This window comes from Halichoerus grypus, chromosome 3, assembly GCF_964656455.1.
Source record: "Halichoerus grypus chromosome 3, mHalGry1.hap1.1, whole genome shotgun sequence".
NCBI classification, from domain to species: domain Eukaryota; kingdom Metazoa; phylum Chordata; class Mammalia; order Carnivora; family Phocidae; genus Halichoerus; species Halichoerus grypus.
The window spans coordinates 172,662,390-172,689,099 of record NC_135714.1 but is presented as its reverse complement, the minus strand read 5'-3'; the positions used below and the strand labels follow the sequence as shown (position 1 = coordinate 172,689,099).

The window sequence follows — 26,710 nt, the reverse complement described above, 5'->3', positions numbered from 1 at the left end:
TACTTAAAAAGTATTATGCATAACTTTGCATATTTTAAAATATAGGCCCATGTCATCATTTTGTGATGTATCATATTTAATTAATTAATTATTTATTTATTTATTTACTTTTAGTATTCATTTTAAAAATCCATTATTATGGGGCACCTGGGTGGCTCAGTTGGTTAAGCGACTGCCTTCGGCTCAGGTCATGATCCTGGAGTCCCTGGATCGAGTCCCGCATCGGGCTCCCTGCTCAGCGGGGAGCCTGCTTCTCCCTCTGACCCTCCCCCCACTCATGTGCTCTCTCTCTCTCATTCTGTCTGTCTCAAATAAATAAATAAAATCTTTAAAAAAAAAAAATCCATTATTATGAATATTTAGACTACTTCCCATTTTTCATTGTAGCAAACACCCCATAATAAGCATTATTATGTAAATAAACATTTTAGAGCAATTGTCCAATTATAGTCTCAGTTTAAATCCCAGAAAAGAAATTACCCAGATCTAGCCTTTATTGTCCTTTCTTAATTCATTCAATAAATTGTATGTGTATATGAGTGTGTGAATCATTCTGCATCTTATCACAATTATAACAAGAAATAAACATTCATTTTAAAATATAGGTATGCAAGAGAATGAAATAATCAATAATCTTAGCACTGAAGATCATCATTGTTAAAATATTTTAATATATAGATGTACACACATGGGTGTGTGCATGTATATTGGTGTTTTTATATTTTACTTAGAATTATCACATTTTTTTCTTTTTTATTCTAAATTAAAATTAGTTCATATACTTAGAATGGAAATTGCAAGGCACTTTGTTTTATTGACCGAAATAGTTTCCCAATATAGACAAATGAGCAGGTTAGGGAATTTTAGGAAGCCACTTCTATTATAAAACTAAGAGTTGAGGTAACAGTTGAGGTAACAGATCATTGTTTTTTTCTGGAATTAATTTTTATTTTCCTGATCCTTTCCCTTCAGTTAACCACGCCCTTTAAATTACCTATATTAGTGCTAAAAAAAAAAAAAAGAAATAAAAAGAAAAAATAAAGCAACAGTGGCACTTTGTTTGTGTTGTGTTTTATTTTGTTTTCTCTTACAGCAACAGTCTCTAACAACCTTGGCCTGGAAGAAGGACATTACCAAATAAGTCATCAGAAACTGACCTAAACCAAGAAGGGAAAAATAATTTCACCCTCATCTCTGTTGTCACTGCTGAGGGTTTAAAATATGAAATAATAAATCATCTGCCCTTGAATCACCTAAATTATGTCTGATGTTTTCTCTGTATTTTCAGTATCAACTTCCACCCTATCCACTGCAACTTGAATCCAGAAGAGGCTCTGAATCAGGTGAAAGCAGCTTAAGATCCTCATCTCATGATGCCAAGAGGCGCTGCTATTTCAGTCTCATGACCCAAGGATAGAGGGTCCCATTTCCCCTTATGCTCCTTAGGTTGACCTGAATCTTCCTCCTTTGGTCCAACCTCCCTCCTCTTCAGAACTCCTAGCTTTCAGCTAGCCTGTGACTTGCCCCAGTGGTACTGACTCAGTCTCCTCTTGTTAACTGCTTCTCCTCTTTGAAAGCTGTATATCCACTTTAGCCTCTTGAGACACTTGTTTACCAAGAGTAGATTTATCACGGAGCTAAGGAAGGAAAAGCATCAGGGCCACTTACTTGAATAGGCCTCTTTTCAAAGTTAGGACCTTAAATTTTGTATTCTTTTTCTCAGAGTTCATCAAGTTTTATATAGTTTGGGACCTACAGAACCTGGATCTTCCTCTTTACCAGCAACCTTGGCAGTGGTGTGCTAGAGCCAGTTCATACCAGCTGGCAAGAAATTTTGCTCTCATAAAAAAAAAAATAGACAAGTTTTGGTGAAGGTGTGGAGAAATTGGAACTGTTGCACACTGTTGATGGGAATACAAAATGGTGAAGCTGTTATAGAAAAAAATTATGATAGTTCCTCAAAAAATTAGAACTTGAACTACCATATGATCCAGCAAAGATAGAGTAGAAATGTCTTGCAGGAAAATTATTTTGTTTTTGGATTTGAAAAGGAGATGGATGCTGTAGCTAGGTGGGTGCTGCTGAAATAAAATGTTGTGTCTCCTGGAGAAAACATCTCTATTACTCATAATTCCATACAAATTGTGTGAAAGGCCAATGAAAATTTGGAAAACATGCAGTCGTGTAATACTTTTAGGATATTTATTCCTATTTAGGAAACGCAGGGCTTAGTAATTCTGTATCGGTCAAAATATGTGCTGTTATGCTGATACACTGTCGTATGAACTCTTCATTTAGTAATAGATGTAAGTTCTCAGAAATCAAAATGCAGCACCATTTCCTCATGGCTTAAAGTCTATTGCAGACAGGTTTTGATACCTGACATTTTTCTGGAATTACTCTGGAAGAATGATCACTTACCTCTACCGTGTTAAATTCTATGATGATTTATGTCATCTTGTGCAGGTACAGTACTTTTTCTGGACAGCCAAGTCTGTCCTCTGTTTGATGACTAGCCCTCCAGGCTTCTTCAGTCTTGCAGCTCTATATTCTTAACACATGACTCCATGATTGCCAACAAAACTGAAGAAAGTGTGGAAAACACATACCTGTCCACTATACATCTAACTGGCAGAGATACAAATAATTTATTCTCATGGTGCATTGCCTCAATCGAGTCACATAACCCTAACTTAAAAGGAGGCTGAAAAACATCAGGAGAACTTGTGGAATATTTGGTGAGCATTACTGTCCCTACCACATATGAAATGGAAAAAACTAAGGTTGTGACATCTGTGACTTGATATAAGCCTGCCATAGGTCCCAGGATGGAAGACCTTCTAAAGCACCCTCTGACAAGGCTGTGGTCATTGATTTGGCTAAGGCTTCCCTCTGATCCCTTCACTCACAAGTCCCTGTAGTATCAGTTTGCTAGTTTGTGAGTTGGATGCTAAACAAATTTCTGAGGTACATGGACATTGGAAAGGTGCCATTGCTGCATTGACAAGGCCTATAGCCATTTCTAAAAGTTGGGCACCCTGGGTGCACATATGTGCATAAACTGAGTGTCATGAGTGATGGCCACAAGAATGTTCCTTACAGTCCTCCTACTACAAGGAGCATGAATGGTAAAGGGTCTGAGCTGCTGCACATTTTTGTCAAGGCCACCCTGCCCATGATTCTAACTGATAGTAGAATCTTGATAGAGATATGAAGAAAGGCCATCCTGGATGACTCAGGACTCCTCTGACAGCTGCCTCTGGCTTAAGAACTCCCCAACAGTCCCGCTGAAACTTCCCTACATTGAATAGATCTTCCTTAAAGTGTGTGAATCTCAGGCTGCTACTGCTCAATTTTATCTCCCTCTCGCCTTCCCTTGGGGTTGGACTTACTCCATGTCAGCCAGCTTTCTCGGCTTTTTCATCTTTCTCCCCATTTTTCACAGTGGCTTTCCTCCTAATAAAATCAATGTGCATTTAGTCCTGTCCTGGCATCTGCTTCTCAGAAGATCCAGAATAAAACAAGTAATACTGAAAGTGTTATAAGTAAATTGGTAGCAAGATGCGGATTTGGTCTGGAAGCAAGGAGGACAGGATCCTCGTCGGAAAAAAGGGCGCAGATAGTCCCTACCACAAGGTGGCAGTACAATTCTAAAAATTTCATGGGGACAAGGGAAAACAGCCCACTAGAGGAGAATGTGGTGGTAGAGATGCAATAAAGCAGGCATTTAAAGTCAGTGGAGTTCGCTGATTACTGCTAAGTTTTGTTGATGCCCTGTAGAAGGGTGATAAGAGATCGGAGGCTGTTGCCAAGCAGTTACTCCCTATACCTACGAGCCATAAAGTGCCAGTGGTACTTATAAAGAGGCCTTTATCAGACATTGTTGCATGTCAGACACAGGTGAATGGCAGGCAGAAAATTTATGTGTTACACTTGCAAGTTCCAGAGACATCTGAATACTCAGCCAAAGGAGCTCTGTTAGGCTAAGGTCAGGGTGCTGTGGGAAAAACCTGAGATCCTGGAAACAGGAAAGAGGACATCTGGATGTATGCCACTGAAGATGTTGATTCTCTTACACCCACCTCCTCTGCTCAGTGATTGGAAGCCACTGTGCTTGAAGATGCTGCAGAAATTTCTTCCCCGCAAGGCAATAGGTGCCTCCACTATCCCGTAGGAGTTTCCCATCTCTTCTTCTGACTCCTAGGCCAATACTTAGGATTAAATCCTGTCATAACACAGATGGTGATGTGCTGGCCGGGGGGTAATGCTTAGCTGCCAGAATCCAAGAGGTCATAATTACCGTTGTGATCAGTATGGGTGGAGGAACAGCCAAGGGGACTTGACTCACAGGTAGTTTTGCAGACAGTAAATAGAGGACTGAGGCTTTTTAGATGCAAAATAGATTGGCAGCCAACTAGGGAGTTGCTTACATCAATAATGAAGAGAAAGCAAGAACAACAGGAGACCAAGGATTGTCTCTCCAGTAAAAAATCACAATCCCTGAGTGTCAGTTCCCAGACCTGAATATGAAACCCATGGACTGAGAATATGGCTTGATTCCTTGTTGGGAAGATCCTCAACTCCATGGAAAGTATAAACTGTCGTGATTCCTCCCGTCTTTCCCTAAAGGAAACTAACGCCAATTACTCAAGTGTCTGTACACTGGCAGAAGGGGACTGACAATATATTTTGAGGACAATTGACACAAATTCTGGGTTGATTTTGATACTCAAAGTATCATCAGCACCTGTTGGATTTGAGCCTAGGAGAACCAGGTAATAAATTGGTTCTTGGCTAAAGTCTGGCTCACAGTTGCCTCCTGGGTCTATAGATAAGTCCATTGGTCATTTCCCCAGTTCTCTATTGCATACCTGGAATTGATATACAGTTGGAGTAATCCCACATTGAATTCTTGACCTGTGGAGTAAAAGCTCTCCTAGTAGAAAAGACCAAAAGTAAACCCCTGACTCACACCATCCCCCACTGGCCAAGATAGTAAATCAAAAACAACATATCTTGTATGGTGACAGATGTTAGCTACACATGTGGTGAGCATAGCACAGCACATAGAGTTGTTGAATCACCATGTTGTACACCTGAAACTAATATAATATTCTGTGTCAACTATACTCAAAAACAAAAAACAAACATATCTTGGGGACAGGAGGTAGTGGAAATTAGTATCACTGTTAAAATGCAAGGGTGGTGGTATCCATCATATTTTTGTTTAATTTGTCAGTCTGGTCCCGGCGGAAACCAGATGGAACCTGATAAATGATCAGACTAATGCTGCCGTATCTAACAATACAGTTCACCCTTGAAGGGCACGGGGGTTAGGGGTGCTGAACCCCCTCTTCATGGTTAAAAATCTATGTGTAACTTTTTTGTCTCCCCTGTAACTTAACTACTAATAGCCTCCTGTTGACCAGAAGCCTTACTTATAACATGAACATTGACTAATAAGTATTTTGTATGTTATATGTGTTATATACTGTATTCTTTCAATAAAGTAAGCTAGAGAAAAAAGTGTGGTTAAGAAAATTATAAGGAAGAGAAGATACATTTACACTACTGTACATATATTTATTGAAAAAAATCTGCATATCAGTGGACCTGAGAAGTTCAAACTTGTGTTGTCTAAGGGTCAACTGTATACCTAATTCCAATCAATGTGTCAGATGTAGTACCATTTCTGGAAGCGATTAATAAAATCTCAAGCACATGGTATGTGGCCACTGATTTGGGGAATATATTGTTTTCCATTCACATCAGTAATAGTTTACATCCATGTTCACATTCCCTGTGCAGCAGGAATAGGCAAAAGTAAAACACAATACACTCCAGAGGAATCTCTTCTTTCCTCAATGTGCCTCTTGGTGTCCTCTAATGGCAAGGTTTAGCATCACCCTCACTTGTAATGGATAAAATATTTAGAATTCAATCCATTATTGCAGAGCAGGTATTGAATAGTGAATTCAAATCTGAGAGGCAATAAATAACCTGGCCTTCTGGCCTTCTGGTAATGGGCCTGAAAAGTACTAAAACATTGGAGACAAGGAGGTCTGGTGTAGAGGCATGTGGGTACTCCCACATATGGGAATAGGTACAAAGTGTTAATATTTTTGTATCACATATTAATACCCACCAGAAAACATTCATAACCAGAAAGGCACTAAACACCAGGAGTGTCATGATGGGCATATAAACAGCATGGCCTTGGTAGCTATGTATAGGCCTAATACCTATATTTCTACTTACTGAAGCAATTACAGTTACTGCTGCCTCTAAATGTCAAACTTGTATTGCAGAGACCAATATTAAGCTCCAATTTAGCACTTTTTTTTTTTTTTTTTTTTTTGAGGAAAGCAACTTGGCGACAAGTTGATCATGTCAGAACTTCTTCCATCCTGGAAAGGCCAGAGGTTTGTTCTATTAATTTTGTTTAATTATTTGTTCACCTTTCCTACCTGCAGAACCTTGGCTGGCACTACTGTATACGGGATTACTGATATAACCAGTAATATAATGGAATCCATAGGCATAGACTCCCACATTGCATAGCATCTGACCCAGGGAACCACTTCATAGTGAAGAAATTGTGGGAACGAGCCCACGACCATGAGATCCACTGATTGTTTCTCATACTGTGCCACTTAGCCTCATAGACCTCTTGAACAGCTTTCTCTTTTTTTTCTCAAGTCCTAGCAAACCTCAAGTCCTGAGGTTTATTGGCCAAAATTCCACATAGAAATCACACTCAAGAGCACAGACTTTAAGATGATAGTACAATGATAATATTTTCCCATATGTTTGTTTTATTATGTTATGTTAATCACCATACATTATATCATTAGTTTTTGATGTAGTGTTCCATGATTCATTGTTTGTGTATAACACCCAGTGCTCCATGCAGTACGTGCCCTCTTTAATACCCATCACCAGGCTAACCCATCCCCCCACCCCCCTCCCCTCTAGAACCCTCAGTTTGTTTTTCAGAATCCATAGTCTCTCATGGTTCATCTCCCCCTCCAATTTCCCCCCCTTCATTCTTCCCTTCCTGCTATCTTGTTCCTCTTCTTCTTTTTTTTTTTTTTAACATATAATGTATTATTTGTTTCAGAGGTACAGATCTGTGATTCAACAGTCTTACACAATCCACAGCGTTCACCATAGCACATACCCTCCCCAATATCTATCACCCAGCCAACCCATCCTCCCAGCCCCCACCACTCCAGCAACCCTCAGTTTGTTTCCTGAGATTAAGAATTCCTCATATCAGTGAGGTCATATGATACATGTCTTTCTCTGATTGACTTATTTCGCTCAGCATAATACCCTCCAGTTCCATCCACATCATTGTAAATGGCAAGATTTCATTCCTTTTGATGGCTGCATAATATTCCATTGTATATATGGACCACATCTTCTTTATCCATTCATCTGTTGATGGACATCTTGGCTCTTTCCACAGTTTGGCTATTGTGGACATTGCTGCTATAAACTTCGGGGTGCACGTACCCCTTCGGATCCTTACATTTGTATCTTTGGGGTAAATACCCAGTAGTGCAATTGCTGGATCATAGGGTAGCTCTATTTTCAACTTTTTGGGGAACCTCCATACTGTTTTCCAGCGTGGCTGTACCAGCTTGCATTCCCACAAACAATGTAGGAGGGTTCCCCTTTCTCTGCATCCTCGCCAGCATCTGTCATTTCCTGACTTGTTAATTTTAGGCATTCTGACTGGTGTGAGGTGGTATCTCATTGAGGTTTTGATTTGGTTTTCCCTGATGCCGAGCGATGTTGAGCACTTTTTCATGTGTCTATTGGCCATTTGGATGTCTTCTTTGGGAAAATGTCTGTTCATGTCTTCTGCCCATTTCTTGATTGGATCATTTGTTCTTTGGGTGTTGAGTTTCATAGGTTCTTTATAGATTTTGAATACTAGCCCTTTATCTGATATGTCATTTGCAAATATCTTCTCCATTCTGTCGGTTGTCTTACGGTTTTGTTGATTGTTTCCTTTGCTGTGTAAAAGCTTTTTATCTTGATGAAGTCCCAATAGTTCATTTTTGCCCTTGCTTCCCTTGCCTTTGGTGATGTTTCTAAGAAGAAGTTGCTGCGGCTCAGGTTGAAGAGGTTGCTGCCTGTGTTCTCCTTTAGGATTTTGATGGACTCCTGTCTCACATTGAGGTCTTTCAACCATTTGGAGTCTATTTTTGTGTGTGGTGTAAGGAAATGGTCCAATTTCATTCTTCTGCATGTGGCTGTCCAATTTTCCTAACACCATTTGTTGAAGAGACTGTCTTTTTTCCATAGGATTCCTTCCTGCTTTGTCAAAGATTAGTTGACCATAGAGTTGAGGGTCCTTTTCTGGGCTCTCTATTCTGTTCCATTGATCTTTGTGTCTGTTTTTGTGCCAGTACCATACTGTCTTGATGATTACAGCTTTGTAATAGAGCTGGAAGTCCAGAATTGTGATGCCGCCAGCTTTGCTTTTCTTTTTCAACATTCTTCTGGCTATTCGGGGTCTTTTCTGGTTCCATACAAATTTTAGGATTATTTGTTCCATTTCTTTGAAACAAGTGGATGGTATTTTGATGGGGATTGCATTGAATGTGTAGATTGCTCTAAGTAGCATTGACCTGTTCACAATATTTGTTCTTCCAATCCATGAGCATGGAACGTTTTTCCATTTCTTTGTGTCTTCCTCAATTTCTTTCATGAGTATTTTATAGTTTTCTGAGTACAGATCCTTTGCCTCTTTGATTAGATTTATTCCTAGGTATCTTATGGTTTTGGGTGCAATTGTAAATGGGATCGACTCCTTAATTTCTCTTTCTTCTGTCTTGTTGTTGGTGTATAGGAATGCCACTGATATCTTTGAACAGCTTTCTAAATGTGAAATTGAAGCACCAGATTGAATGAGATATTCTATAATAATGTGATAATTTCTGTGATGATTAATTTTATGTGTCAGTTTGACTGGGCTATAAGATGTCTGTAGGTGGTAAAACATTTTTCCTAGGTATCTGAATAGAACAAAAAGGTAGAGGAAGGGTGAATTTACTCTCTGCTTGAGCTGAACATACCCTCTTTTCCTGCCTTTGGACATCAGTAATCCTTGTTCTTAAGGACTCAGATAAAGGGCTTACATCATCAGCACCTGATTCTCAGGTCTTCAGACTCATCAGACACTGATTATAACACCAGCTTCCCTGGTTCTCCAGCTTGCAGATGACTGATCATGGGACTTCTTGGCCCCCATAACCACATGAGACAATTCTAAAATAAATCTCATATGTATCTTAAGACACCTGGGTGGCTCAATCGGTTAAGTGTCTGCCTTTGGCTCAGGTCATGATCCCAGGGTCCTGGGATTGAGCCCCACATCAGGCTTCTTACTCAGTGGAGAGTCTGCTTCTCCCTCTCCCTCTGCCTGCAGCTCCTCCTGAATGTGCTCTCTCTTTCTATCAAATAAGTAAATAAATAAAATCTTAAAAAAAACTCCTATATATCTTTATACATGTATATAGATCTTATTTGTTTGGTTTCTGTGGAGAACCTTGACTAATACAACATCGTTAGGATGCAATATATTTATTAATCCAGAATTCCTAATATGTCACTAATAGGAAGGACTAGAATGGGAATATAGGAGTGGAAGTAGGAGTGGCCCCACCTACCTTTTCTCCCAATGCCCAACTGGGGAACTTTCTGGCTTCTGCCCCACATTCTGGATCTTTGGGTAGGAGGTCATGGTTCCCAAAGGAAGCAGGCTCTTTCCAGAAGAAATGACAAATTTCTAACTTTCTAACTAAAATACAAGGACAGCTGCTATCAGGGCAATTTTAACTTTTTGTGTCCAGTGACAAAAAAAAAAAAAAAAAAAGAATCACTATACTGGCAGGGATAATGGACTCTGATTAGCAAGAAGAATTGGGAGTGTTTTTACCCAAGGGAAGCGGGGGTGGGGAATATGGGTGGAACCTATGTGATATACACCTGAGTGTGTCCCATTGTAACTGCGAATGGACATGTCCAACAATGCTGGAATAAGAAAAGTTTGATTTTTAAGGGTTCTGACACTTCAGGATAAAGTTTTGGTTATACCATCAGGAAACTATGGAGACCTTCCAGGTGATAGCTGAATAGGAGGGAGATTTAGAATAAACAGTAGGTATCAAGGGTTAGGACTTAAACACACACACATATATATATTATTGTGGTAAAAAACACATAACTTAAAATCTGGCCTCTCAACAAATTCTTAGTAGACAGTATTGTTAACCAGAAGCACAATGTTATATATAGATCTCCAGAGCATTTTTATTTTGCATGACTGAAATTCTATATCCACTGAGCAGCAACTCATTTAGCCCTGCCCCCAGGCCCCGGCAACCATCACCATCATTCTACTTTATGCTTCCGAGTTTGACTACTGTAGAAACCTGGTATATAACTAGAATCATGTAGTATATGTCCTTCTGTGACTTGCTTATTTCAATTAGCATAATGTGCTCAAGGTTGATCCATATTGTAGCATGTGACAGGATTTCTTTTTATTTTATGGCTAAATAATACTACATTATATGTATATACCACATTTTTTAATCCATTAATCTGTTGACAGATATGTAGGTTGTACCATTACTTTACTCTTATGAATGTTGCTGCAATGAAAATGGAATGCAAATATCTATTTGAGATCCTGATTTCAATTATGTTGAATAAATACTTGGAAAGGGGATGGCTGAAGCATATAGTTCAAATTTTAATCTGAGGAAATTCCACACTGTTTTCCATAGCAGCTGCACCACCTTACATTCCCACCAACAGTGTAATGGGGTTCCAATTTCTCCACATCCTCATCACCACTTGTTATTTTCCAGGTCCTTTTGTTTTTTGTTTTTTTTTGTAATGGCCATCCAAACACATGTGAAGTAACATTGTGGTTTTGATTTACATTTCTCTGATGATTACTGATGTTGAACATCACTATTTTGCTACTGAGTTATAGGAGATTCTTATAAATTTTTGATATTAATCCTTTATCACATACAGAGTTCACAAATATTTTCTCTTACTTTGTAGGTCACCTTTTCTTTCTTTCTTTCTTTCTTTCTTTCTTTCTTTCTTTCTTTCTTTCTTTCTTTCTTTCTTTTTCTTTCTTTCTTCTTTCTTTCTTCTTTCTTTCTCTTTCTTTCTTTCTTTCTTTCTTTCTTTCTTTCTTTCTTTCTTTCTTTCTTTCTTTCTTTCTTTTTCTTCTTCCTCCCTTCCTCCCTCCCTCCCTTCCTTCCTTCCTTCCTTTAATTTCTTTCTTTTTCTCTGTGCAGAAGCTTATTAGTTTAATATAGTTTCACTTGTTTATTTTTGCTCTTGTTGACTTGCTTTTGGTGTCATAGCCATGACTGTTGTTATGAAGTTTTTCCTTATGCTAGAAGGCTACAATTTTAGGTCTTGCAATTAAGTATTTGTGGATATTCAGTTTTCCAAACACTATTTGTTGACACTACCTTTACAACAATGGGTATTCTTGGCTCTTTTTCCAAAGATTAGTTGATTGTATATGTGTGAGATGACTTCTGGGCTCTTTCTTCTGTATTGTTGGTTTATGTGTCTCTCTTTATGCCAGTACCATACTGTTCAATTACTGTAGCTTTTTTATGTTTTCAAATCAGGAAGCATGAGGCCTCCTGCTTTGTTTCTATTTCTCAAGATTGTTTTGGTTCCTAAAGCTCATTGGTTCCATATGAATTTTAGGATTGTTTTTTCTATTTTTGTAACAAAATAGCATTAGAATTGGATAGGAATTGTGTCGAATCTGTAGCTCACTTTGGGTAATATAGATATTTTAACAATATTAAATCTTAAAATCCATAAGCATGAAATGTCTTTCCATTTATTTTTGCCTTAACTTCTTTCAGCAATATTTTCTAGTTTAAGTGTACAAGTCTGTCACCTTATTGCTTAAACTTATTTCTAAGTATTTCATTCCTTTTGATGCTATTGTAAAAGAGATTTTTTTCTGAATTTCCTTTTTGATTGTTGATTGTATGTAAAAACACAACTGATTTTTGTATGTTGATTTTGTATCCTACAACTTTGCTGCATTTGGTTATTATTCTGCCAGATTTTTGTTTTTTGTTTTTGAATCTCTGGGGTTTTCTATATATAGGGTCATATTATCTGAAAACAGAAACAATTTTACTTCTTCCTTTTTGACTTTTATGCTTTCTATTTCTTTTTCTTGCCTAATTTCTCTTGCTAGGAATTGCAGTACAAGGTTGAATATAACTGGCAAGAATGGGCATCCTTATCTTATTTCTGATCTCAGAGGAAAAGCTTTCAGCTTTTCACTTATAGGTATGATATTAGGTACGGGCTTGTCATATATGGCCTTTATTATGTTGAGGTATGTTTTCTCTATACCCCCTTTGTTGAGTTTTTATAAAAAAATGGATGTTGAATTTTGTCAAGTGCTTTTTCTGCATCTATTGAGATGGTTATATGATTTTTATTATTCATTTTGTTAATGTGGTGTATGACATTGATTGATTTGTGGATGTTGAACATCCTTACATCCCTGGAATAAATTCCACTTGATCATAGTGTATGATCCTTTTAATGTACTGTTGAATTTTGTTTGATAACGTTTTGTTGAGGATTTTTGCATCTATATCAGGGATATTGATATTAATCTATATCAATATATATAGATATAAAAATTAATATAAATATAAATTAAATTTATTTATATTATAATTATAAATATATAATTTATTGCTAATTATATATATTATAATTTTTATATATATAAATTAATATAAATATAAATATGTCATAGCCATGACTGTTGTTATGAAGTTTTTCCTTATGCTAGAAGGCTACAATTTTAGGTCTTGCAATTAAGTATTTGTGGATATTCAGTTTTCCAAACACTATTTGTTGACACTACCTTTACAACAATGGGTATTCTTGGCTTTTCCAAAGATTAGTTGACTGTATATTGTATATATACGGTATATTGTATATATATAATTTTATTTTCTTGTGGTGTTCTCATCTGATTTTGTTATCAGGGTAATGTGGGCCTCATAAAATACATTTGGAAATGTTTCCTCCTCTTCTATTTTTTGGAAGAGTTTGAGAAATATGGGTTTTAATTGTTCTTTGAATGATTAGTAGAATTCAACAGAAAAGCCATCTGGTCCCAGGCCTTTGTTGGGAGGATATTATTGATTCAATCTCCTTAATAGTATTTGGTGCATTCAGATTTTCTATTTCTTCATGATTCAGTCTTGGAAGGTTGTAGCTTCTAGGAACTTACCCATTTCTTCTAGGTTGTTCAATTTGTTGGCATATAATTGTTAATGGTAGTCTCTTATGATCCTTTGTATTTCTGTGATACCAGTTTTAACTTCTCCTCTTTCATTTATGATTTTATTTATTTGAGTCATCTCTGTTTTTCTTGGTAAGTCTTGCTAAAGGTTTGTCTGATTATAAAATCTTTTCAAGGAACCAGCTCTTGCATTCATTGACCTTTTCTATTGCCTTTTTAGTCTCTACATCATTTTTTTCTACTCTGATCTTTATTATTTACTTCCTTCTACTAACTTTGGGCTTAATTTGTCCTTTATTTTCTTTATGTGCTAAGTTAGGTTGTTTACTTGATATTTTTCTTGTTTCTTGAGGTAGGCATTTATTGCTATGAACTTCCTTCTTACAACTGTTTTTGTGGCATCCATAAGTTTTGAAACATTTCATTTGTCTTAAAATATTTTTTTTATTTCACTTTTGGTTACTTTGGTGACTTGTTTGAGGTTCTTTTATACTCTAGATAAGTGTCCTACATTAGATATTCAGTCTGAAACTATTTTCTTCCAGTCTGAATTTTAGTTTTTTAAATCTTCTCAACAGGGTTTCTTACAAAGTGTATATTTTAAAATTTAATAAAGTCAAATCTATTTTTCCTCTTATGTGCTGTGGTTTTGGTGTTAAAGCTAAGAACTTTTTGACTAGTCCTATATCACAAGTATTTTCTGTTAAGTTTTTCTTCAAAAGTTTTGTAGTTTTACATTTTACACTTATCTCTTGGGTCAAATTTTATCTAATTTTATATAAGGTATGAGATATAAGTCCAGGATTCTTTTGTGTATGGATGCTTAATTGCTGTGGCACCATTTATTTAAAGGCTATAATTTTTCCATTCAATTGCTTTAGAAATTTTGTTAAAAACCAACTGGGCATATTCATGTAGATTTATTTCTAGGTTCTCTACTCCATTCAACTGTTCTAGTATCTATCCCCCAGCCAGTACTATACTGCTTTGATAACTATGGTTATATAGTAAGACAACATCAAGTACAGTGTTTACTTTACTCATCTTTCTCAAGATTGTTTTAACTATTCTAGATCCTTGGCATTTTCATGTACATTTTATACTTAGCTTGTCTATGTCTACAAAGCAGTTGCTGCAATTTTAATAAGAATTATATCAAACCTGCAGACAATTTACCTCTTTACTATGTTAAATGTTCCAACTCATGAACATGTCTTTCCATTTATTTGGTTTTCTTTGGTTTCTTTAATCAGTATTTTAAAATTTTCTGCATATAGAAGCCAAAGAGTATATTAGTTTTCCTAGAAATTATAAACTTCAATATCTATTTTCACACATTTGTGGTAGTAGAAATGCAATTAACTTTGTGTGTTGATCTCTTATTACTGCAACCTTTCTGAACTTGTTAGTTTGAAGAGATTTTGAGGGGAAAATATCAAAACTTAAGGGAAATAGAAAGAAGAAACCTTTGGGATAAAGAGGTTGGTGAAGAGCTCCTAATCATAACATCATAAACTCAACACATACAAAAATAACAATAAATTATATTTCATCCAAATTTAAAAGTTTTATTTTATGAAAGATCTCAATAGGAGGGTAAACACACACACACACACACACACACACACACACACACACACAATCTTCCTCTACTTACTATCAGAAAGAGAAATTAAGAAAATAATTCCATTACAATGGTATCAATAGAATAAAAGACCCAGGAATACACTTAACCAAGGAAGTGAAAGACCTATACTCTGAAAACCATAAGACATTGATGAAAGAAATTGAAAAGAACACACAAAGAAAAATGAAAAGATACAGAAAAGATATATCCTTTGTTTCTTTTTTGCTCTCTTGCTTTCTTCCCCAGTAATTTGATAATTTCTTGTAGTGGTATGCTTCAACTACTTTCTCTAAACCAACCCTGCAAGAAATATTACAGGTAACTTTTTCAGTGGAAAGGAGAGACCAAAGTGACAAAGACAAGAAAATCTCCAGAAATAATGACAAAACAAGAATGAAATGGCAATAAATACATATCTATCAATAGTTACTTTGAATGTTAAAAGACTACACTCTCCAATCAGAAGATATAGGGTGTCAGAATGGATAAAAAAACAAGACCCATCTATATGCTATCTACAAGAGATTCATTTTAGAACTCAAGACACCTAAAGATTGAAAGTAAGAGGATTGAGAAACATTTATCATGCAAATTGATGTCAGAAGAAAGCTGGAGTAACAATACTTATATCAGAAAAACTAGACTTTAAAACAAAGAATGTAACAAGAGACAAAGGAGGGCACTATATAATCATAAAAGTGACAATCCAACATAAAGATATAACAATTGTAAATATTTATGCCCCAACATGGGAGCACCCAAATATATAAAACAACTAAGAACAAACATAAAGGAACTCATTGAATATAATACAACAATAGTAGGGGACTTTAACACCCCACTTACATCAATGGACAGATTATCTAAGCAGAAAATAAACAAAGAAACAATGGCTTTAAATGACAAATTGGAAAAATGGACTTAACAGATATATTCAGAACATTAGATCCTAAAACAGAAGAATATACATTCTTTTCAAGTGAACATAGAACATTCTCCACAATACATCACATATTAGGTCATGAAACAGGTCTCAACAAATGCAAAAAGATTGGAGTCAAAGCATGCACCTTTTGTGACCACAATGCTATGAAACTAGAAGTCAACCACAAGAAAAAATTTGGGAAGACCACAAATACATGGAGGTTAAACAACATACTACTAAAAAAGAAATAAAAAAAAATACATGGAAACAAATGAAAATGAAAACACCATAGTCCAAAACCTTTGAAATGCTGCAAAATGGTCCTAAGAGGGATAGCAATACAGGCCTACCTCAAGAAGCAAGAAAAATCTCAAACAACCTAGCCTTATACCTAAAGGAGCTAGCCTAAAGCCAGCAGAAGGAAGAAAATAATAATTAGAGCAGAATAAATGATAAAGAAACTAAAGAAAACAATAGAACAGTTCAGTGAAACTTGGAGCTGGTCTTTGGAAAAAATTAATAAAATTGATAAACCTCTTACCAGGTTTATCAAAAAGAAGAGGAGTGCCTGGGTGGCTCAGGCGGTTAAGCGTTCAACTCTTGGTTTCAGCTCAGGTCTTGATCTCAGGAGCATGAGATCAAGACCTGCATTGGGCTCTGCACCAAGCAGACTTGGGACTCTTTCCCTCTCCTCTGTCCCTCCTCACCCTGTGTTCTCTCTCTCTCTCCAATAAGTAAATAAAATCTTTAAAAAAACAAAAGAAAGAAAAAAGAAAGGCCCCAAATATGTAAAATCACAAATGAGAGAAGAGAAATAATAACCAACACCACAGAAATACAATTATAAGAGAATATTTTTTTAAAGATTATTTAGTTATTTATTTTGGAGAGAGAGAGTGTATGAGTTGGGGGAGGGGTTAAGGGAGAGGGAGAGGATCTCAAGCATACTCCACCCTGAGCACAGAACCTGACAGGGTGCTCAATCTCACTACCCTGACATCATGACCTGAGCTAAAACCAAGAGTCAGACACTTAACTGACTGAGCCACCCAGGTACCCCCATTTATAAGAAAATATTATGAAAAAACTATATGCCAACAAATTGGACAACCTGGAGGAAATGGATAAATTCTGAGAAACATATAAACTACCAAAACTGAAACAGGAAGAGATAGAAAACTTGAACAGACCAATAACCAGCAAATAAATTGAGTTAGTAATCAAAAACCTCCCAACAAATAAAAGTCTAGGGCCAGAGAGCTTCACAGAGGAATTTTACCAAACATTTAAAGAAGAGTTAATGTCTATCATTCTCAAACAATTCCAAAAAAAAAAGAAGAGAAAACTTCCCACTTCATGTTATGAGGTCAGCATAATACCCTGATTCCTAAACCAGACACAGACTCCACTAAAAAAGAGAACTACATGCCCATACCCCTGATGAGAATGGATGCAAAAACAATACATTAAAAAAAATCATTCACCATTATCAAGTAGGATTTTTTCCTGGGCTGTGGGGGTGCTTTAATATTCACAAATCAATTAATGTGAAATACCACATTAATAAAAGAAAGGCTAAGAACCATATGATCCTCTCAATAGATACAGAAAAATCATTTGACAAAGTACAATATCCATTAATGATAAAAACCCTCAACAAAGTAAGTTTAGAGGGAACATATCTCAACATAATAAAGGTCTTCTATGAAAGACCCACTGTTAATATCATCCCTAATGGGAAAAAACTGAGAGATTTTCCTCTACAGTCAGGAACAAGACAAGAATGTCCTCTCTCATCACTGTTATTTAACATAGTACTGGAAGTCCTAGCCTCAGCAATCAGAAAACAAAAAGAAATAAAAGGCATCAAGGAAGTCAACAAGGAAGAAGAAAAACTTTCACTATTTCCAGATGACATGATACTATATGTAGAGAATCCTAAAGATTCCATCAAAAAATTGCTAGAACAGATAAACGAATTGCAAAATACAAAATCAACATACAGAAATCTGTTGCATTTCTATACACCAATAATGAAGAAGCAGAAAAAGAGAATAAAGAATTAGTCCCATTTACAATTGCACCAAAAACCATAAGATACCTAGGAACAAACCTAACCAAAGAGGTGAAAGACCTATGCTCTTAAAACTATAAAACACCAATGAAAGAAATTGAAGATGTCACAAAGGAATGGAAAAACATTCCTTGCTTATGGTTAGAATGACAAAAATGGACAAGGCAAGAAACAACAAATGTTGGAGAGGTTGTGGAGAAAGGGGAACCCTCTTACACTGTTGGTGGGAATGCAAGTTGGTACAGCCACTTTGGAAAACAGTGGGGAGGTGCCTCAAAAAATTAAAAATAGAGCTACCTTATGACCCAGCAATTGCACTCCTGGGTATTTACCCCAAAGACACAGATGTAGTGAAAAGAAGGGCCATATGCACCCCAATGTTCATAGCAGCAATGTCCGCAATAGCCAAACTGTGGAAAGAGCTGAGATGCCCTTCAACAGATGAGTGGATAAAGAAGATGTGGTCCATATATTCAATGGAATATTACTCAGCCATCAGAAAGGATGAATACCCAACTTTTGCATCAACATGGATGGGACTGGAGATTATGCTAAGTGAAAGAAGTCAAGCAGAGAAAGTCAATTATCATATGGTTTCACTTATTTGCGACACATAAGGAATAGCATGGAGGACACTAGGAGAAGGAAGGGAAAAATGAAGGGGGGGAAATCGGAGGGAGAGATGAACCATGAGAGACTATGGACTCTGAGAAACAAACTGAGGGTTTTAGAAGGGAGGGGCTTGGGGGAATGGGTTAGCCCAGTAATGGGTATTAAGGAGGGCATATACTGCATGGAGCACTGGGTGTTATACGAAAACAATGAATCGTAGATCACTACATCAAAAACTAATGATGTATTGTATGGTGACTAACATAACATAGTAAAATAAAATAAAAAAAATAAAAAAATAAAAACCATAAAAAAGAACAAGTATTATTAAAATGTCTATATTACCTAAAGCAACCTACACATTAAATGTAATCATTTCAAAATACCAACAGCATTTTTCACATAGCTAGAACAAACAATCCTGAAATTTGTATGGAACTACAAAAGACCCCAAATAGCCAAAGCAATCCTGAAAAAGAAAAACAAAACTGGAGGTATCACAATTCTGGACTTCAAGTTATATCACAAAGCTGTAGTCATCAAGAGGGTATGGTACTTGCACAAAAATAGACACATAGATCAATGAACAGAATAGAAAACCAGGAAATTAACTCCAACTATGTGGTCAGTTGATCTTCAACCAAGCAGGAAAGAACATCCAATGGGAAAAAGCCTCTTCAACAAATGGTTTTGGGAAAACAAGACAGCAACGTGCAAAAAAATGAAACTGGACTACTTTCTTATGCCACACACAAAAATAAATTCAAAATGGACTAAGGACCTAAATGTGAGACAGGAAACCATTAAAATCCTAGAGAAGAACACAGGCAGTAACTTCTCTGACATTGGCCATAGCAACATCTTTCTAGATATGTTTCCTGAGGCAAGGGAAACAAAAGCAAATATAAACTAAAGCGACTACATCAAAATAAAAACTTCTGCACAGTGAAAGAAACATTCAACAAAACTAAAAGGCAACCTATGGAATGGGAGAAGATATTTGCTAATGACATATCTGATAAAAGATTAGTATCCAAAATATATAAATTATACAACTCAATACCCCAAAAATGAAGAATCCAATTAGAAAATGAGCAGACGACATGAACAGACATTTTTCCAAAGAAGACATACAGATGGCCAAAAGACACATGAAAAGATGCTCAACATCAGAGATCATTAGGGAAATGCAAATCAAAACTGCAATGAGATATCACCTCACACCAGTCAGAATGGCAAAAATCAACAGCACAATAAACAATAGGTGTTTCTTTTGCAAGGATGTGTAGAAAGTGGAGGAAGGATGTGGAGAAAGTGAACCCTCCTGCACTGCTGGTGGGTATGCGAACTGGTGCAGCCACTCTGGAAAACACTATGGAGATTCCTCAAAAAGGTAAAAATAGAAATACCTTATGATCTAGCAATTACATAATAGGTATTTACCCAAAGAATACAAAAATATGAATTCAAAGGAATTCATGCACCCTAATGTTATAGCAACCAAACTACGGAAACAGATCGTGTCCATTGACTGATGAATAGATAAAGAAGAAGAGGTCTATATATACATGGAATATCACTCAGCCATAAAAAAGAATGAAATCTTTTCATTAGTAACAACACGGATGGAGCTAAAGAGTATAATGCTAAGTGAAATAAGTCAATCTGTGGAAGAGAAATACCATATGATTTCACTCATATGTGGAATTTAAGAAGCAAAACAAATGAGCAGAGAGGAAAAAAGAGAGAGGCAAAACAAGAAAGAGACTCTTAACTATAGGTGATGGTTACCAGAATGCAGATGGGTGGGAGGATATGTGAAATAGGTGATGGAGATTAAGGAAGGCACTTGTGATAAGGACGGTATTGTGTGAAAGTGTTGAATCACTGTACTGTACACCTGAAACTAATGTTACACTGTCTGTTAACTAACTGGGACTTAGTTTAAATAAAAGTTTAAATAAAAAAATGATAACTGAAGGTAATTTTCTGTAAAGTTATAGGTAAGGCCATACAAAAATAAAATAAAATTGGTGTCCCTCTCATCTCAGTGGCTTAGTCTTTTCAACCATTTAATCAACCTCCACATTAAATTATTCAACAAGCTGATTTTTCTTCCTAAATATCTCTCTGATATTTTTACTACTTTTATTTCTCTTCCCACTCTAATCCTGAGGTTGTAGACATTTTTGGCCTAAACTAAGTAAAATTCCCTTCAATGAACCTATTGTTTCTAGTCCTCATCATTTCAATCCCACCACCCCCAAACTATTATGTTGCCATTCTAACAAAAAAATCCATCATTTATTTGCACTAAAGCTCTTGGATGATATTAAATTATTTAAGAATAAAGTCCTAAAATTCACTAACATCAATACAAATCTATATGGCTCACATCTTAAATGTTACAGCCACCTGTAAGGTTCACTTGATATCTATAAAGAAAACAAAATTATCTTAGCTGTATTCCCAGAGAACTTTGAATATCCCTCTACTAAAAATTTTTTCATTTCTAGCTGTGGCATCTCTTGTACACGTTCAGTTTTCTGTTACTTTCTGAGGTACTGGGAGACAGGGATGTTGTCACACATATTTTGGTATCTGTCTGGTTTCGGGCTTATACTAAGCATGTAAAAAATAATTGTTGAATTAAATTTAAATGATGTGAATGCCTGTAAATTATGCCCAGCAAAAAATGAGCAGTCAATACCAACAGTGCAAATACAGGAATGAATTTAGATAATAAATATATATTTCCCCTTTTGGTTACTTGACTGAACAACAGAGATTTTTAGTGGAACCATGAACAATCTTTTAATACTTATCTATTAATACTTCAATAACATATATTAGACTTAAAAAGTTTGATCAGGTTATAGAAAATCAGGAAGAAAGTTTAAGAGCAACATAATTTTTGTATGTTAATCCCATCAATTTTCATATAATTTGGCAAAAAAGATAAAAATACTAACTTTAAGATACATAGAAATATTCAAATAAATTAAATAAATACAGTATACAACATGGATCACAACCAAACTAAATGATTAGCCTATAAATACTTCAATGAAATATGCAGAATTGGCTATTTTTAAGTTAAATTCCTTCTGTTATCATTTGTTTCCTGTACCAATATTTTCTTGATAAATAGACACTAAAATTAGATTTGGGAAAATCACTACAAAGGAATATATATATATATTTAAAAGGCTAGCCTTTTCCATTTCTTTTTTTTTCTTCTTACAAATTGAGAAAACAATCATTTGATTTTGTGCAGAAATATTTTATGTAAGGAATATAAGCAGAAGTGTTCCACGGAAGGAGTACTCAAGAACTGTCTGGCAAAAAAGTCCTTGCAAACTGAAATTATGCAAGTCACAACTTGCATATTTACCCAGAAAATGAATGCTCTTTCCAAGTTATTCCCTTCTCATGTGTGACTGCCATACTGATGGGGAAAAAAGTTTACATTTAACCTTTTACTAGCCAGATTTTCCTAAGAAGCCAAGTTATACACAATGGAATAAATAAATTATGGGAAAATAAAGTTGTTCTTACAGGATCATTTCATAGTTGTTATTTCTTTCTCTTTCTTTCTTTCTTTTCTTCTTTCTTTCTTTCTTCCTTTTTTTCTTCTTTCTTTCTTTCTTTCTTTCTTCCTTCCTTTCTCTCTCTCTCTCTCCCTCCCTCCCACCCTCTCTCTTTCCTTTCTTTTCTCCTTTCTTTTCTTTCTCTTCTTTCTTTCTTTCTTTCTTTCTTTCTTTCTTTCTTTCTTTCTTTCTTTCTTCTTTCTTTCTTTCTTTCTTTCTTTCTTTCTTTCTTTCTTTCTTTCTTTCTTTCTTTCTTTCTTTCTTCTTTCTCTCTCCCTCCCTCCCACCCTCTCTCTTTCTTTCTTTCCCTTCTTTTCTTCTTTCTTTCTTTCTTTCTTTCTTTCTTTCTCTCTTTTCTTTCTTTCTTTTCTTTCTTTCTTCTTCCTCTCTCTTTTTCTTTTTTTTGGCCTGATACTTCAATTACAAAACCATACTGAGGCAGTAAAACACATACACACACCCATTCCATATTTAGCTTTTCATTTAGTTTCCTTAACCAAAGAGTTTTCTAAGAAACAAAGTTATCTACGATTGAAGAATTTAGATACCATTTTTTTTTTACTCTTCATGTGTGTGCACGTATGTTTATTTGTTTTGACCTGAGACTTAAATTAGAAATCCAGCGGTAGATATGGTTTCCATTTTCTGTTTTCCTTCACTACTGTAGTTCAGCCATTGTGCCAAAAAACTACGACGTGGACTATTAACATTGCCAAGCACTTCACCAGCAGATGGCCCATTTCCAGAGGAGAAAATGCACTTTATGACCCTTACATCATCCCTGAATGCGTTTCCAATGTCCGCATTTTGGAAAATAGAGCCCAAGCCCACGCAGACAGCAGCACAGGTTGGCGTGTGCCTCCTGCGCACAGCGGGCGGTGGGTGGGCGCCCGGGACTGTGACTGCGACTGCGACCGCGACTGCGACTGCTCCTGCGGGTCCGCAGAGGGGACGGGGTGGGCGGAGCAGCCGCGCCCCCTTCCCCCACCTCCCCGCCTCTGGCCCAGACCCCAGCCCCACCCGCCCAGAACGCAGGTCCCGCACGTGCGGCCGCCGTTCCGCAGCCAACAGACATCACCTTGGCAAGGCCGGCAGGCCCCGCAATGCTGTCTCTCCTGCTGATCCTCTCAGGCCTGGGCCGGCTGACCTCCGCGGGCCCTCGTGAGTGAAGGACCCTGCTCCATAGAGGGTCACCTGTCGCAGAGCCTCTGGGCGTGGCGGGCCCCAGAACCTTGCTCCAGAACCCCGGGTCTGGCTGGGGAGAGCCCAGCATCTTGTCAGAGCCCGCTTAGAGTCAGGATCCTCCTGGGCCTGCTGCTTGGAGGGCTCGGAGCAGGACTGGGACATTTGCCCCTCACTTGCCTGACCCCGCACTTGGAGAAGAGGGCGCGCATCTTCTGGGAGGTGGCACCTCTTCACCTACTGGGGCTGAGGTCAACAAGTCTCAAAGTCTCTGGATGGTAGTAGGGTCTCAACCCAAAGTGTATGGATGGTGGAGGGAGCCTCTTCCTGGAATGTACGAAGTCTGATTCTGTGGCGGGTGAGTGCCTGCCTCTGTGTGTGGGCCGTGTGTGGGCCGTGTGTGTGTGTGTGTGTGTGTGTGTGGGGGGGGTGTTGGGGCTTGGAAGTTCAAAGAGTGATATGATGTGACAGGACACGCGAAGAATTAAGATGCCAGGCACTGGGGAAAGCTCACACATGTTTTCCTTACTGTAGATCCTGAAACATCGCTTCTACAAATTACAGTGCCACGGAAGATTGAGACAAATACCAGTGATGGTGAAGTTTCAGAAACACATGTAATTAAGAAATTATTTTTTTAATCTGTATTAATTAATTAATTATTTATTTATTTTTGTGACAGAGAGAGTGTATGCGAGTGGGGGGGGAGGGGCAGAGGCAGAGGAAGAGAATCTTAAGCAGGCTCCCCACTGAGGGCAGAGGTTGATGGGGTGGGGGGCTGCATCTCTGGACGGGAAATTATGATCTGAGCTGAAATCAAGAGTCAGATGCTTAACCAACTGAGCCACCCAGGCATCCTGTGGAAATCACTTTTTTAAAATGAGTGCTTTATTTTTATTGGACTACCTGACCCAAATCAATTCATGCATATCCCTTTGAAATTTTTTGTTCTAATTACTGTGTTAAAGAGTCATTTTGTCTCAATGAAAATAAGCGTTTTGATTTTTCTTTTCATTTCCCAATTAACATTATGCAACTTTTTAAAAACTGACTCAGAAAAAAGTACCCCAAATTCCTATCACACAAAATGATATAGATAGTCTACTGGACTTTTTTCTAGAAAATATATCATTTAAATATTTATTCTATGTAAATGAGGTCACACTAATATTTACTTATAAGATGATTTTTAAAAAGACAATATATAATTTCTTCATGCCTATATTTGCATATATAGGCATATATGTCTGTTAATGTAATATATTTTATCTGATTAAAAAGTAAAGCATGTAAATTGGAAAATTAAATCTAGAGAGCACAAAGAGTTGTTAAGAAAGTGAATGTCGATCAGATTCTAAAGGTAGTAAATTTGAAAGAATGAATTTTTAGAGACATGCACACTCCTGCACATACATTTTTAATAATAACATATGAGTGTGCTAATTGGCTTTTAATTTATTTATAAGGTTAGAATTTATTTTATGGTCATAAATATAGCTTTGTCGTTATTTTTCATAACTGCATGATTATCTCATTATATGGATATAACATCATTGTTTGTCAAAATTAAAAATGTAGTTTTTTAAAAGATTTTATTTATTTATTATTTATTTAATTATTTATTTTATTATGTAATGTTAATCACCACACATTACATCATTAGTGTTTGATATAGTGTTCCATGATTCATTATTTATGTATAACACCCAGTGCTCCATTCAATACATGCCCTTTTTTTTTTTTTTAAAGATTTTATTTATTTATTTGAGAGAGAGGATGAGAGGAGAGAGAGAGCACATGAGAGGGGGGAGGGTCAGAGGGAGAAGCAGACTCCCCGCTGAGCAGGGAGCCCGATGCGGGACTCGATCCTGGGACTCCAGGATCATGACCTGAGCCGAAGGCAGTCGCCCAACCAACTGAGCCACCCAGGCGCCCAATACATGCCCTTTTTAATACCCATCACCAGGCTAACCCATCCCTCCAGCCCCCTCCCCTATAGAACCCTCAGTTTGTTTCTCAGAGTCCATAGTCTCTCATGGTTCATCTCCCGCTCCGATTTCCCCCCCTTCATTTGACCCTTCCTACATCTTCTTTTTTTTTTTAAACATATAACGTATTATTTGTTTCAGAGGTACAGATCTGTGATTCAACAGTCTTACACAATCCACAGCGTTCACCATAGCACATACCCTCCCCAATGTCTATCACCCAGCCACCCCATCCCTCCCACCCCCCACCACTCCAGCAACCTTCAGTTTGTTTCCTGAGATTAAGTATTCCTCATATCAGTGAGATCATATGATACATGTCTTTCTCTGATTGACTTACTTTGCTCAGCATAATACCCTCCAGTTCCATCCATGTCGTTGCAAATGGCAAGATGTCATTCCTTTTGATGGCTGCATAATATTCCATTGTATATATATATACCACCTCTTCTTTATCCATTCATCTGTTGATGGACATCTTGGCTCTTTCCATTGTTTGGCTATTGTGGACATTGCTGCTATAAACATCGGACTGCATGTAACCCTTTGGATCACTACATTTGAACCTTTGGGGTACATGCCCAGTAGTGCAGTTGCTGGGTCGTAGGGTAGATCTATTTTCAACTTTTTGGGGAACCTTCATACTGTTTTCCAGAGTGGTTGCACCAGCTTGCATTCCCACCAACAGTGTAGGAGGGTTCCCCTTTCTCCGCATCCCCGCCAACATCTGTCATTTCCTGACTTGTTAATTTTAGCCATTCTGACTGGTGTGAGGTGGTATCTCATTGAGGTTTTGATTTGGATTTCCCTGATGCCGAGTGATGTTGAGCACTTTTTCATGTGTCTGTTGGCCATTTGGATGTCTTCTTTGGAAAAATGTCTGTTCATATCTTCCCATTTCTTGATTGGATTCTTTGTTCTTTGGGTGTTGAGTTTGATAAGTTCTTTATAGATTTTGGATACTAGCCCTCTATCTGATACATCATTTGCAAATACCTTCCCCCATTCTGTCAGTTGTCTTTTGGTTTTGTTGACTGTTTCTTTTGCTGTGTAAAAGCTTTTTATTTTGATGAGGTCCCAATAGTTCATTTTTGCCCTTGCTTCCCTTGCCTTTGGCAATGTTTCTAGGAAGAAGTTACTGTGGCTCAGGTCAAAGAGGTTGCTACTTGTGTTCTCTTTTAGGATTTTGATGGACTCCTGTCTCACATTGAGGTCTTTCAACCATTTGGAGTCTATTTTTTGTGTGTGGTGTAAGGAAATGGTCCAGTTTCATTCTTCTGCATGTGGCTGTCCAATTTTCCCAACACCATTTGTTGAAGAGACTGTCTTTTTTCCATTGGACATTCTTTCCTGCTTTGTCGAAGATTAGTTGA

The 26,710-nt window shown here is 37.0% G+C and overlaps 2 protein-coding genes across 2 annotated transcripts in view; both read left to right on the top strand.

The window, feature by feature from the left end:
* Nucleotides 1-1,258, top strand: part of LOC118552477 (disintegrin and metalloproteinase domain-containing protein 5-like) — a 163,394-nt gene extending 162,136 nt beyond the window's left edge. The window contains exon 17 of the mRNA XM_036118922.2: nt 1,094-1,258. Coding sequence (XP_035974815.2) covers nt 1,094-1,106 — 13 coding nt within the window. The 3' untranslated portion in view covers nt 1,107-1,258. The remainder of the gene's footprint in view (nt 1-1,093) is intronic.
* A 22,012-nt stretch (nt 1,259-23,270) lies between these two features.
* LOC118552487 (A disintegrin and metallopeptidase domain 3-like) overlaps nt 23,271-26,710 on the top strand; it is a 139,546-nt gene continuing 136,106 nt past the window's right edge. Inside the window, 2 exon segments of the mRNA XM_078068230.1 lie at nt 23,271-23,328; nt 23,884-23,966. Coding sequence (XP_077924356.1) covers nt 23,271-23,328; nt 23,884-23,966 — 141 coding nt within the window.